Source organism: Morone saxatilis, unplaced genomic scaffold (genome assembly GCF_004916995.1).
Source record: "Morone saxatilis isolate NCDOM2014 unplaced genomic scaffold, NCSU_SB_2.0 Contig4, whole genome shotgun sequence".
Taxonomy (NCBI): domain Eukaryota; kingdom Metazoa; phylum Chordata; class Actinopteri; family Moronidae; genus Morone; species Morone saxatilis.
The window spans coordinates 7160642-7174522 of record NW_023339984.1 but is presented as its reverse complement, the minus strand read 5'-3'; the positions used below and the strand labels follow the sequence as shown (position 1 = coordinate 7174522).

Sequence of the window (13881 nt, the reverse complement as noted above, 5' to 3'; positions counted from 1 at the left end):
TCCCTTTCCTAGCACCAAGGAGAAACTACGGGGGCCACGAAATGCGTGAAAACATGAACGGACCTGTCTAAAGCCAAGCCAAAGCCATTTTGGTTAGTCTGTTCTGGGCTAGTGTAGAAATATGGCAGTTCAACATGGCGGCCTCCATGGAAGGCGACCCGTGGTGTCTGTAGATATAAAAGCCCCATTTAAGGTAACAAAAACAGCAATTCTTATATTCAGGTGATTATACACTAATGAAAACATACCAATGAAGATTATATTCTATTTCTGATAATAGATCCTCCCAGATTTTACACACAACACCTTTAAATGCTGCTGTAGATGCAGCAGGGGTACTTGAGATATTTAGCATTACACTTCCATAAAGTTTGGGGACTAAGATTGGACTTTCATACTGTAGTACGTATCAAGCTCCAAAAACACTAGTTCCACAATTCCCATAATGCAACTCTTTCATTAGATCCCACTGTCTCTGAAACATCGACTTCTTTCCAACTTCTCTATTAATTTATTATTTTTTCAAACTTCATAAAGTTCCTTCAGAGCCACAGAGGACATGTTTTCACAGACTGAGTAATAAAAGAGCAAAACTGAACTTAAAATTACTGGAGTGCCTTGTTAATTCAAACAAACTCGTAAAAGTCTTACAGGAAGCCTCTAAACTAAAAGGTTTTCTATGCAAGCACAACTTGTCTACTACTGTTATGCACAAGTTGTGCAAAGGACTTAATTTACCAAATCTGGTACATAATCATATGCTATAATGTTGTTGTTGACATTTATTATCGATAGTATAGTACCAGTATAACTCCTACTTGGAAAACAATTTCACATTTCACACAGTATGACCTAACTATAATCATATAATCTTATATATATTTATATTATTATATATCATATGATAACACAAATTGACAAATTAGTGATAATTGTGATAGATACATTAATACAGTAATAAACACTAATAAAGCATTTATTACTTATTTAATGCTACTAAGTAATAAGCCATTGACAGTATATAGCACCGACAGTAATGTAAAACCAGCAAACACATTGTTGCATATTTGAATTATCATCTTTATTTGTTTTATTATATACTTTGTGTTTTTACATAAAGAGACATATTTCTTTTACACATATAGATTATATGGTTAATTTGTATCTGTATATATGTACACCTTAAATAAATCTTACATCAACACCAAGAAAATAAACATTTACAGTGCAAGAATGTTCATTAGTGGTTAACTCTCACGGTTCGTTTACCCTGGTAAACCACAACCGATGCCAAGCTCACATGCTAAACCGGTTTTGCCTTTGGATTTTATTCTTTTTGTTTTTCCTCTCTCCATTCATGCTCGCACACAAAAACCCAATGAGAGCTGTGGAGAAAGAAAGAAGAAATAGTTGTCTTGACAAGAGGGGTTTGGGGAATGGAAGTGCAGGGGTACAGTGCGACTGTAGTGGTAGAAGGTCAACCAAACTCAGGCAAATGACCTCTTGACCTGTAGGAATTTTGGGAAATGCTTTCTTACCGCGAGTTAGACAAAAACATTGATACTACTTTCGCCTGTATGCTAAGCTATGAAACCTTTAGCCTAACTTAGCACAAAAACTGGAAACAGCTAGCTAGCTTACCCTGCACCCCCCATAAAATCTCTACTTCCTGTTTTTACACTTGTACTGTTTTTGTACAGATTTAACATATAAAGCTTTAAAGGTGTTGGTAGGTGAATTTGGTTACCTTTGGACAGAGCCAGGCTAGCTAGTTTCACGTTTTTGTGCTAAGCTAAGCTAACTGTGTGCTGGCTCTAGTGTCGTATTTACTGCACTGACACGAAAGTGGCGTCCATCTTCTCACATATAACTTGGCAAGAAAGCAAAAAAGTGCCCTTTTCCAAAATGTCAAACTATTCTTTGAAACAGAGGGGCGAGTAGAAACTAGAGGTGAGGTGTGATCACAAGAGAGTGTGGGCACTCGGAGGGAAGAGTTTAATGGAAAATGTGCACAGGAGAATTTCACAAAGTAGGCTACATGAGTCATCACAGAGGCCTTAAATTGACTCTTTGAATCTGGGTTGTAGAAATGCTCAAGGAAATATACTGCACGAGAGCAGACCACACATAACAGTTTAACATATGAGTTTGGTTGATGCTCTTTTTCCTGCGCATTTGTGGCCTTTGCCAAATGCCAAAGAAAACATGGTGTTCAAATCCTGCTGTTGTTGAATTTGTCGGAGCAATATGGTATTTAAAGCCCTCGTTTTCATAGCAGAACAGGCTTGTTTACAGTGTCATGTATGCTAATGAGATGTTGAGTAGTCTAAAAATAAATGCTCTTGTGTTGTTTTTTGCTCAGTAATACTATGACACTAAAGGGCCACCATAATTGTCCTTTCCCATCCACTATTACAAAAAAGAAAATAAATAAAAGTGAATAAAATACATGTGTGAACCATTTGGTTCTTGCAAAATAACAAAAAAAAAAAACAGGTGTTCATATTTACAAAGTAAAACCAATGAGTTCTTGGTGTTTCTCTCTGAATGGATGCATAAAAGTGAACATATATAGTTGGTCTAAGCTCAGCTGTACAGTCAGTGGGTAACCAGCCCAAATTCCTTGCATGCATTTTTCCTCACACATTCAGATAATCTATTTACTATTTTTACAGTGAATTCCTACTAAGCTGCTGTACAGAGGCTGTGCTGAGGTAAAGCGGGTGTTTCTGGCCAGCTCTAACAGGAAGGGGTTTGCGGAAAGAGCAAAGATGTACCACTTTTTCCTTGGTGGGTTTTTCGGAGCACGTCGGACAGGAAGGACAGCGGGAGACAGACGCATGGTGGGGGGAGGGGGAGGTATGCAATTCTCAACGACGACACACACGGTATATTGCTGTTAAATCTGTGATTTCCACATTCTATGTAGCCTAAAGAGAGAGTGTGATTATGATTTCTATTTCCAGTATAAAACACAGATTGGTGTATTCTTTTTTTGCAGTTAGTTGCAAAATACTGGTAGTATACCTCTAGTCATAGATAAATATAAGGAATGGTCATTGTGTGATGACTTCAAATGCAGATTGCACACATGCACACAAAAGCACCTTTGATTAGAAAAGAAATTGCACAAGTTTGATAGATATCATTGACCATACATGTTGACATTTTCTACATAGAGACTGAGCAGTGGTTTGCATTAAGAAGTTATGAAACATGTTTGAAAAAGTATACATTTTGGTATACAACTTCTTAAATGTTGATTGGTATTATTCACCTCCGAGTGTCTATTTGTACATGCAGTTGACTCCTTAAAACTACTACCCCAGGAGCTTGACTAGCCGGTGATTTGAGCCCAGTTCTACTGTGAACAAAGCACTACACATTGACTAATCTAATTCAACCATGACACTTAAACACTGTTCTTTTCAAAATGTATTATTTTGACATAGTACTAATGCCTTTTTTTCCAACCAGTGAAAGATATTGAAGGCTAGCATATATTTTGAGAGGCTAAACTTCAGTTAGGCTTATTTTTTCTTTCCTTTGTCAGTCGGTGCGTGTGAAGCATGAAAAGATCTGTACAATCATAACGTGGTGTTCAGTGGCAAAAAGAAAAAGATTGTCAAGATGACTCTACATGAACTAATACTGCTACAGTACATCTAATGCTACTTACTATATATTTCATGAATCCAAAAAAAAAAAAAAAAAAAGAATCCTCTGAGGAGACATTCAGTGGTGAAAAATGACATCCGGCAGGGAAGAGGGGAAGCTTAAACTTGTCATTCAGACTGAGCACATGATGAATTTGCAAATAAGAAATAACAAAGAAGAAGTTCGCCTGCCCAGCAAGAGTGTTTCATCCCTTGTTGCTCAGGTGCAAAGCTTGCAGGAGAGTCTTTTTCGCTCAATACCATTGAACAGGAAACACGTTCGGCACGAAATCTTCATCCACACAGTCTGCCATTTCCTCATCCACAAACTCACTCTTGGTGACAGCGTCTTAGTCTGTTAAACTAGTGTGTGTGTGTGTGTGCGTGTGTTCAAATATGCTCACAATTTCAGCTCAGCCACTGCATTTATTATTGAGAGTTTTATACAGTGCGTCTCTTGTTTTTTTCCCCAAAGTTCACAGGAGGACATTCTCCTCAACCTACCAGGTGGAGTCTTGATTCCAGCTCATCTAGTGACACTAATGGCATGCATAATGCTTCTATATTTGGCTGGTGCACCCATAACCCCCCCTCACCTGCCAATTAATAATAATAATAATAATAATAATAATAATAATAATAATAAATAAAAATCCACTCAGGTTAGGCCTATGCTAAACCAGCCAAGCCAAAGTCTTGTGCCCTTGTTGGTTTAATCCCTCCCCGCCACCACCTGCTTACTGAAAATATAGGTAGATTCCATATTTTTTATATTATTCTCTTCTTCAGTCCTCGTTATTCTTCTTTTAGTCCTGGGGTAAAGGATCACAAGGGTCAAGTGAGAGCGATGGCAGACGAAGAAGGATGGTTGTGTTGGTGGTGGTAGTGACGAAGGAGAGGAAGTAGGTCCTCGGAGGTCCCTCAGATGGACACCGGACACTGGATGACCCTGTCCTCCAGCATGACGCTGACCACCAGGAAGACTAAATACAGCATGAACATGATGGAGCCGAGCAGCTTGCTCATGCGCCACTTGCAGGCGGCGATGGAGATGATGACGAAGAGGAGCATGAGGAAGAGGAGCACGATGGCACAGAAGAGGCCGTTGGAGCTGACTGGCACCGGTTGCAGGCCGTTGAAAAAGGACCACATGAGCCAGGGGAACGGCAGTCTGCAAATACACAAACACATGTTACATGCTGGACCCTTTCACAAATGCACCTGAAAGACAATTAAAAAGAAAGTGTAAAAGCAAGTTTGTAAGGCAAGGCAAGGCATTTTTGAGACATTTTTTCCTGTTGATATCATTTTACCCACACTCAGCAGAGCATAATGTAATGTATATATAGATAATATGACACATAATCTGTAACTCAAATAAAACAAAATTAAAGAGCAACTTGGCTGCAGCTGAAAATCTTGTTTTTGCTGACCCACAGTTTGATTTCTCACCTTGCTTTATAATTGTGCGTTAAGGGGTTACAGCAGAGCTTCAGAGCCTGCACACGTAGCCAACAAATCTATGCTGTCGTTATATGATGGTAAACGAAAGAACACGCCTACTGTGGGATATATAATTAAAGCACAATACAGCCTGATTAGGTGGGTGTGATCAGCTATCATCTGACGTATAAAACGAGGTGTAAAGGTGTGGAACTCCAGGGTGTGTAGTACACTGTGACATCACTGCTGGGTGTTGTTATACAGTGGCAGCGCTCCAGGAAATAGCCATATGCTCCCAATCTAAGTCCGACACTGACAAAAGCTCTCACTTTCACCCGCCTTCTGTGCTTTTATATGTTAGCAACTAACTGCCAGCGATCCAAACAGAAGTATTACAGCCTTGAACAGTGTTTAAACTCACCATTTTGCAACAGACTGAATCTTGTTTTCCCTTCAGGGCTTACTGTAGATGTATGCGCTGCACTGCTGAGACTGTTCAGTACTACCGTATGGCAAAGGATATCAAAGAGACCTCTTCCGGGCTTCGAGTCTCACTAGATAACAGGCAGTCAACTCAGTGCTTGTTAGCCTGTTAGCCAGTGGATACTATCCCTGGGTGTCTGCCTGCGGTGAGCCTCGCTGCTGCAGTTTGGTTGATTCTAATTAAAATACCTTCATCATCTTCAGATCATTTCTTATTTCTACTACTGTCATGATACAGCAAACACAGAAGTTAAGTAAAACACTTCTTGATTTCATATGTTATCAGCTTTATGTTGCGCACAACTTATTATTTTGGGGGGATAATGAAGCATAAATTGCTTTACTTCCATTAGATACCTTGATATAAATGTAAGACGTCTCAGGATTTACAGTATTACCAGATGAGTTATAACACTATTAATCTACAACCCCTTTGCCTGTTCGAGTGACGCTCGACCTGTTCTCAGAATAGACGCAGTATTGCTCTGTCTCAGTTCCCAAACATGATAAATACATAATACAAAACAGCAAGACCCTGCACAGGCTCAAATCAGACTCAGATGGCGTACCCAACAGTAATGTCGAAGATGTTGGAGCCCACGGAGCTGGATACAGCCATATCACCCAGCCCTTTGCGTGCCACAATAACACTGGTGATGAGGTCAGGGATGGAGGTTCCAGCTGCTAATATAGTCAGGCCCATAATCTCCTCTGTAATCCCAATGGTCTCTCCAACCTGCAAAAAAGAAAAAATCGAAAACTAAGCTTAGGGGTAAATAAAACCTAATCTTTTGTTCCAGCTATTTTTAATTTCCTCGTGATGCTCGGGAAGTGATGGAGCTGACAAAACTCTAGCTCTGACAGTCTCTTTGTTTTGAATAAGACAGCTGTAATAATTTATGAGTGGGAGGATTATAGAATATGGTTTCATTGTAAATGTCAATGTTTAAAGGATGTCGAATGGAAAGAAAAGACGACTGCATCTTGCCTTTGTTTTTTGACAGGGATTATACTTATGTTAGGATTTTATAAAGTTCTGTGACTGCTGTCGTGATCACATAACACCCAATTTTTTTTTTAACAATCTCATGTCCTGGGGAGTCTTTGAGAACTGTGTACCTGGTGAGCCCACCACACCATCAGGTAGGAGAAGCATGCTATCCAACCGATGGAACCCAGGAAGGTGACGGGGAAGAACTTCTTTGATGCCTGAAAGACAAAGAAAAAGAGAGCAAATAGTGAATTTACTGAATAAGGACTCCACACGTCAGGGTTCGAGTTATAATCGGAGCTTTGTGGGGGTTTAACTAACATTGGGGGGATAGAATAATAGCCTAATGGGTGTGCTTTCCATGAGAGAGCAGCAAAAACCAGAAACAGGTCGTCGATACTGCAACAAAGGTTCAATATATGCCAACCGAGACCCATCAAAGGATGCAATTCTGCCCTTTTTGGTATCACATGAAAGATGGGCTGTGTAATGTAGTGCACCACTAATGGGATGATATCCAATACAAAGCAAGCAGTCAATACAGATTCCAATACAGTAGTAGTTAGCGTTATGTAATGTTAATGTTATGTTAACTGACATAATACTCGTTACTCTGTTCTATTTAAAATCTTTTTTTTAAAAAGATCCCACTGGCTCCCACGTAACTCGAACCCTGTCACACTTTGATGACGTTCTTGTTTCAGACTCTGCCTCACACACCGATTTCCTGACGTCAGGCAGCGTTATCCACAGGGGCAGGACAATAGGTATGATTAAGAGGTAGGTGAGGCGCTTGCGAGTGGACTCAGGCCAGGACAGGCTCAGAGGCTGGTCCTCCTCCTCCTCATCCTCAGCCTAAGAGGAGACACCAAAGAATAGAAAGAGATCAAATTAACAGTCATGAGAACGGGCTTAAAACATGCAGTGTGTTTACTGTTTCTGGTCTTGTGCTTTCACATAAGGGTGTCATGTTTGGGTGCCCACATAACATATAGTGTAATCATTTGGTGTTTAATGTACCATCTGGGAGTAAATATCAGATAAATATGAGGCAAATAGCACATTGAGTTGAGTCATGCTTTTCTACATTTTCCTAAAGGGATGAGGGGGAAAAACTCATTACAATCCAAGTGTCTCCTTTAGCTTGATAACTTGTCTCATTGGGATACACCTCTCCATAGCAACTATCCAGAGAGGCAGGCAGCACTCTTGCAACACAAGCACTTCGAGAGAGGAAAGAGGTCTGCAGAAATTGATGGCAGGAGGTGGATGTGCACGTGCCTTTACTCTATGGTGACCTTAAGACAGAGGAGTCTGATGACTGTGATTTGGGAGATTGCACCGAGCCTGAAGGGCTCTGCCTCTCCAGTCATCAGGGGCTCATCACTGCTGACTGCTGACGCTGGCTGCACTGGCAGACCCCGAGGGTCTGATTGGACCTGCCACTGGAATGCCAAGTGAGCCAAAGACTGTCACCTCTCTGCAGATCAGCATCAAATAAGCTGTCACTGCCTGAAGATGACACATTCTAAAGGGACCAGTGCTCTAGATGAAATGATATTTTCATCTAGAGCATTAACCTTACCTGTTCAGCTTTTCTGCTTTCTTGCAAAAGCATACTTTCAATTAAACATTTTGGTACGTAAACTTTAATGATACAACAACAAAGCCTCCTGAGAGTGGAAAGACGTCTTGGGTCCCTTTGTATCCAATTATACAGGATGCTACGGAGCCGTGGGGACCTACAGACAACAGGTCCACACATGCAGATACGAGAAGAACACACTGATGACCTAGAATTTTTCTCTCTTGCCCTTTCGAGAGTGACGTTAACCAAGATGTAAAATAAAAAAAAAACAGGCAGAAAGTAGAAAGAAAGAAAGAAAGAGTTAGAAGAAATAGACTGGGAAGACAAAACATAGAGCAGGGCAGATGTTGATAGCAGATGTTGCTCAGTAAATAACAATCTCACCTCAAGAAAATCATTTAAGTCTTCACAACTTCAATCACATCAGCAAAGCATGCCCAGAGAGTAAAGCAGACATATTTAAAGCTGGCTAGTGCACAAATCATGAATCATATGGAGCTTATCCTGCTGTGACAGCTACTGCTTTTGAGTATTGCCTGGTAACCTTGGTAATCAGAGCTGCCAAACAAAAGGCAGCGTTTGCATCACTTATGCTCAGCATTCTGATTTCTCCTCCTCTCCACATCCAGATGGCTGCATTGTTGTTTGTTAAAAGGCCTAAAACCAAAAACCTGAGGCTTTAGGAAGATCGATTCTGACCATAGATATCAAGATATGTGAGGTTTTCATTAGTGTTATTATGTATTGACTGTTGTTTCTTTAATGCAGAATAATAGCAACAACAGCTTCTTCTCATGTTCAAGAAGGAATAGTTGCATTATACTGCACTGCAGTCTGCCCTGCGGCTCTTCAGTGTATAGGTTGACTGCATTCAGGTGACTATTTCTGTCTGATACTGCACACTATGAGTCTATTTATGATTTGCTTCACTTTCTTTCTCTGCTAAAGTACCCCATAGAGCTGGTGCTCCCTTCTCTGAGTTGGACTCCAAATGCCAGCCCCTTGGGGGCCTTTCCTGCCCTATGGTGCCTCAGTTGGCAACACTGCCAACTCCGAGCTTAAAGGCACTGACTTTTACCAGGCACCACAGAGCTGCAAGGGGAGGCGTGACATTTGCTATTTTTTTTCTTCCCGGAGGGAAGCCTGTGCGCTGGCACCTGGTGTGTGTGTGTGAGGCAACGTTTACACTTTTTGTGCGTTCAAACACTTATTGTAAGCATAGCTGCAATAAGGCTACATCATTTACATGACTTTATTGATCTTAATTTAAGTATCATGGAATGAGTGCAGTCTTCTATCAAAATGACTTTTATCTTTTTGGGAACGTGCCTAATATCCGTTCTCAATATAGAAAGCAGTGCTCAGTAACACACATACTTACAAGTTAGATCTTTCTACGTGTTTTGGGGAAGAAAAGGATTTAATCTAGTGATGTAGCTGCAGATTGCAACTCCGTTACTATACCCTCCCCTTCCAAGTGTGGATGAGAAACTACGCTGGCAGCGAAATGCGCAAAAAAGGCATAAGGTCTTATCTAGAGCTTGTGTTCTATAAATAAAAATGGCTCATTCTAAGGTAACAAAAACACAATTCTTATTTTCAGGTAATTACACACTAATGAAAACATATCCTGTATCAAATTCCATTGCTACTAAATGTTACACACTGAACCTTTACATTTCTCCATTTTCAGCATGTCATTTATTTTAAAACTTTTCTTCAGAAACTAAATTAATTTATTTTAATAGTTTGATAATTGAATGAAGTGTCACATTAAAAGTGTCACACAGAGGATTCATCTTTTTGATGCATAACTCGTCACTATAACAGCTGCCATGGCGTGAATATTGGCATCTGCTATTTTGTTTGTGGGTTTTTTTTCGTTTTTTTTACGCAGAGGCTCCATCTGGATATGAAATTCTTTGTTCTCATACTATTTAGCAAAAAGAAAAGCAAACACATATTCAAATTTGATGTCACTTCTGTCCTGAAACCCATGATACACACAGGGTTTTATTTCAAATCGTTTTAGTTGTGATACAGGAAGTAGGATGAGTCATAAATTCCTGTCGGTTATGGTTCTTTAGTTTCTCAGTATGTTATTACAGGAGCTTTACCCACTTATACATATTCAAAATGTGTGCCTAGAGTAGGAAATCCTGAATATATTTTTTACAGAGAGACAATTTGCTGTGAGTCATACCCTGAATGTGCCCATACTTCATCTTCATCTCTTTAAACTTGACTGTACACTACACTTATACACTGTACAATATTGTTTTGATGAAAAATAAATCCTTTAATTTCTGCTGTTTGGGAAAATATTGCAGTATTTGATCATTTCTTTTTTTTAACAAATAATAGAAAGGGAGCCAGGAAATTGTGCTGTAACTCCGCTGCAGATTTTAATTTGACCTTAACTATCTCCTTATCCCCCAATCCTGGTTATAAGGGCATCCGGGAGGAACTGAACAATTAGTATGACGGGGCCTCTGGCGTCATATAAAGGTGTGAGCCGTTTCCAGCTACTTCCTAGCTGACACAGACAGGTGCACCAAGGGACAGACCTCTAAAAATAGCAGCATGTGAGATATGCCAATAACAGTCCAGCTTTTTTAAATTCTGCAATCACTACCTGAAAAAGGTGCTTCCATATTCCATTTATTGGATTTTCTGCCTTCACCTCAAAAAGTTAAGGTCTGAGGTGAGTCTAAAAATTGCCTCGAGCTGGCTGCATTGCCTCTATTTTTTATTTTTTTTTAGATGCAAATATTTTCGGCTTCAGGACAGTGATGACAGTTTCATCAGTAAAGACTATTATTAACCCAAGAGTGAGAGATCAGAAAACAACTTGGTGCAGTGGAATAGATCAATACACAGATAGCCATGTTGCGAATCAGGGCTCATCTTTAGCAGTTTCTGTGCAGTCTATTCTGAGAACCTCCTATATGCTCCACACAAGGTTGTATTAATAGACTGTATCTAACCGAGGCATGCTCGATGCTAAAGTGCTACAGTGTCTATTTTAGGTGCAGAAAGATCCTATGTTTTAAGATTCATTCAGTTCCTACAATTCAGTACACTACAGCAGTGTTATTTAAAGACTGGTGTTTGATTCAAAGGCTGATACGTGCAAAATTAAAATCCCTATTGTTTTGCGGAGACCTTTGTATGTGTGCAAAGCTACTGTCATATGACACATGACATCTACAAAGCCCTTTACAAATCCTTGCAATACAAGATCAGTTGAGAAAAAAAAAAGATTAATATAGTGGGTTAGTAGCTTGAATCAAGGTAAACTGCATCAGATTAACCCAGAGAATAGCCTATGAAATTAGTTTTAGTCCTTGAGAAGAAAATAGGAAAATGTAGGTGTGTGTAGAGCTTAGATATGAAAACAATTATATAAGAGATAGAGAAATCATTTTGAACTGAGGTAATAGGTTTTTGATACTGTTGGCTAGCATTTTTCCAGCTAAAGCCTTTAAATGTATTTTCACACTTAAGTTAGCTCTTTGTATAGCAGTATGCATGGTCAGTGGCGGAGCCCGCCATTCTCACGCTGGATTCAAATGATGTGCACAGTGGACTTAATGAATGCACAAACTGGACAAAATTCATAATATTGGATTTGTGATGCAATGAGAAATCTGGAACAAGAGAACAGCCAGTCCATTGAAAAGGAAAATTGATTAGAAAGCTTATTTTGTTGTTTTGCTGATTATAAGTCTAGCTACAGCTATTTAGAATGTTTATACGACACAAGTTGCATGAGTTGCTCATTTTCTTCTGTTGTATTTCTAGTCAAAGCGTGTTTTCTGCCCCCAGTAATTGATAATAATGTCAATTGCAACAGAACTCTGGGACTGTATCATTAAGATGTTCTTGCCATTAACACCATTAACCACAGGAGTCATCAGATCAACCTAAATTTATACCTTTAGGATTATAACTTGAAAAACCATCAATGTGTATTTTACAGTATAATGTTTTGCAGCTTGTATTAAATTATTTGTTCACTGTCATACAATATCTGAATAAAAATATTTCAGCCCCCAAGAGCAAGTTGAAAATACAATGGTAGCAGGATTAAGTTTGTCTTGGGGTTACTCTTGGTCGTGGCAATATACCAAGTGAGAATCCAGCAGGATGACAGACACACCCGTCTCCTCTGCCTGCTTCCCCTCTAAGTGTGCGACTTTGAATTGCTGCCCACCTGCCCCAGGACCGTCTGCTGGCCTGGCGGGTTGCTGCGTCCCACAGCCATCGCTCACGCCAGCACAACTGCTGCTGCAGGTGCCATTCTCGGCGCCTGGCCGTACGTCAAAGGACTGAGTGTGTGCGTGCGCGTGTGTTGAGGCACGTGTGCGAGTGTGTTCATTTCGAGCACCCAGCGGCGGGGAGCAGCGGGTGAGTGAGGAGTGTGATTACAGAACTCAGTGGGATGAGGCGGGTCTTTGGCAGGTCTGGCTGAAGATGGAGGAACTCGCCCGAGTGCATGCTGGGAAATTATCAGCAGTAGTGACCTGTGCCATAGTCGGTGCAACCTTTGCATCAATCACACTCAAGGTGGAACACAGACACAGATGAGAGGCATTAAATATTCATAAATGTCTCTCCAACTTTGATATCTGTCTCTTTGTTGCCTTTTCATAACACAACCCAGTTAGCTGGCGTTGAAATTAGTATAAACTGTTTTTTTGTGTACGCGTGCATACTGTGCATTTCTTACCGTTTCCCCCTCTTGCCCTGCCGTTCCATTCATGGGTGGTGTCACTTCCACTTCCACGCTGGAGCTGTTAGGAAGGTTCTTATCTGTGAGAAGTTTGTAGAATAATTAAAGAGAAAAAGCTTTTAGAGGAACAAAAGCTGTCATTATAGACATGGGAGTGTTGGTTGTTATGACGTGGAGAGAGGTGGGAGACAACACCTCAGCAAGTAGTTAACTCCTTCAACGCTATGGACACATACTGTTTCAAAATACTGGGGAACAGAGGGAAATATTGTACTTTTTACACCATTACATTTATTTAACAGCTATACTTGCTGTTGTTATAGTTATTGCTAATGTATTGTTTTACATAGATTAAACCACTCAACAGTATATAAAGTAGCTAAAATTATATCCTCCATTCACCAGCTACAACATTACGTAAAGTGCTGCTTTATCAATCAGTATTTTTACATATGATATGGCATTTTGCAGTTTGTCTGTACTTTTACTGAAATAAATTTGGACATTTTAGTTACACAATCTATTTGAATACCTTCAGGTCAATATAAAATCTGTTCCATTAACATTTCCAGTTTGTATTTAGGTGGAAAACAGTTCAGTCATGACACTGAAGTAAATCTAAATAAGAATCACAGACTCATTTGGAGACTTTATTATTGAATGTGATGATCAAAAAGTGCTGTTCATTTAAGTATCTCTGTGTGTATGAATAAGTATTTGCATGTCTTAGGCTGTGCTCATCATCCATCACCCTTATCATATCCTGGTGGCTGATATGACTCCATTTCATTTGAGGCCAGACTTACTTAACAACACTTATTAAAATACAAAAAGCCAAAAGCCATGTAATCAGATGATAAAACTATAATTGCCATGGAAATTGCTTTAATCCAAGTGTGGTTGTGACAATTAGAAAGATTCTCAGATAGATAATGTGACTTGATCGTCCAGCACATGCCCTCCCTCCCTCCCTCCCTCCCTCCCT

General features: G+C 39.9%; 1 protein-coding gene across 1 annotated transcript in view; it reads right to left on the bottom strand.

Annotated features, from left to right (window-relative positions):
* Positions 1–4062: 4062 nt before the first annotated feature.
* The window catches only part of LOC118337752 (sodium/potassium/calcium exchanger 2-like), a gene marked incomplete at its 5' end in the record, with an annotated part of 41972 nt that continues 32153 nt past the window's right edge, over positions 4063–13881 (bottom strand). Inside the window, 5 exon segments of the mRNA XM_035674852.1 lie at positions 4063–4827; positions 6152–6318; positions 6702–6791; positions 7294–7428; positions 12894–12976. Of these exon segments, the coding sequence (XP_035530745.1) occupies positions 4578–4827; positions 6152–6318; positions 6702–6791; positions 7294–7428; positions 12894–12976 (725 nt within the window). The 3' untranslated portion in view covers positions 4063–4577.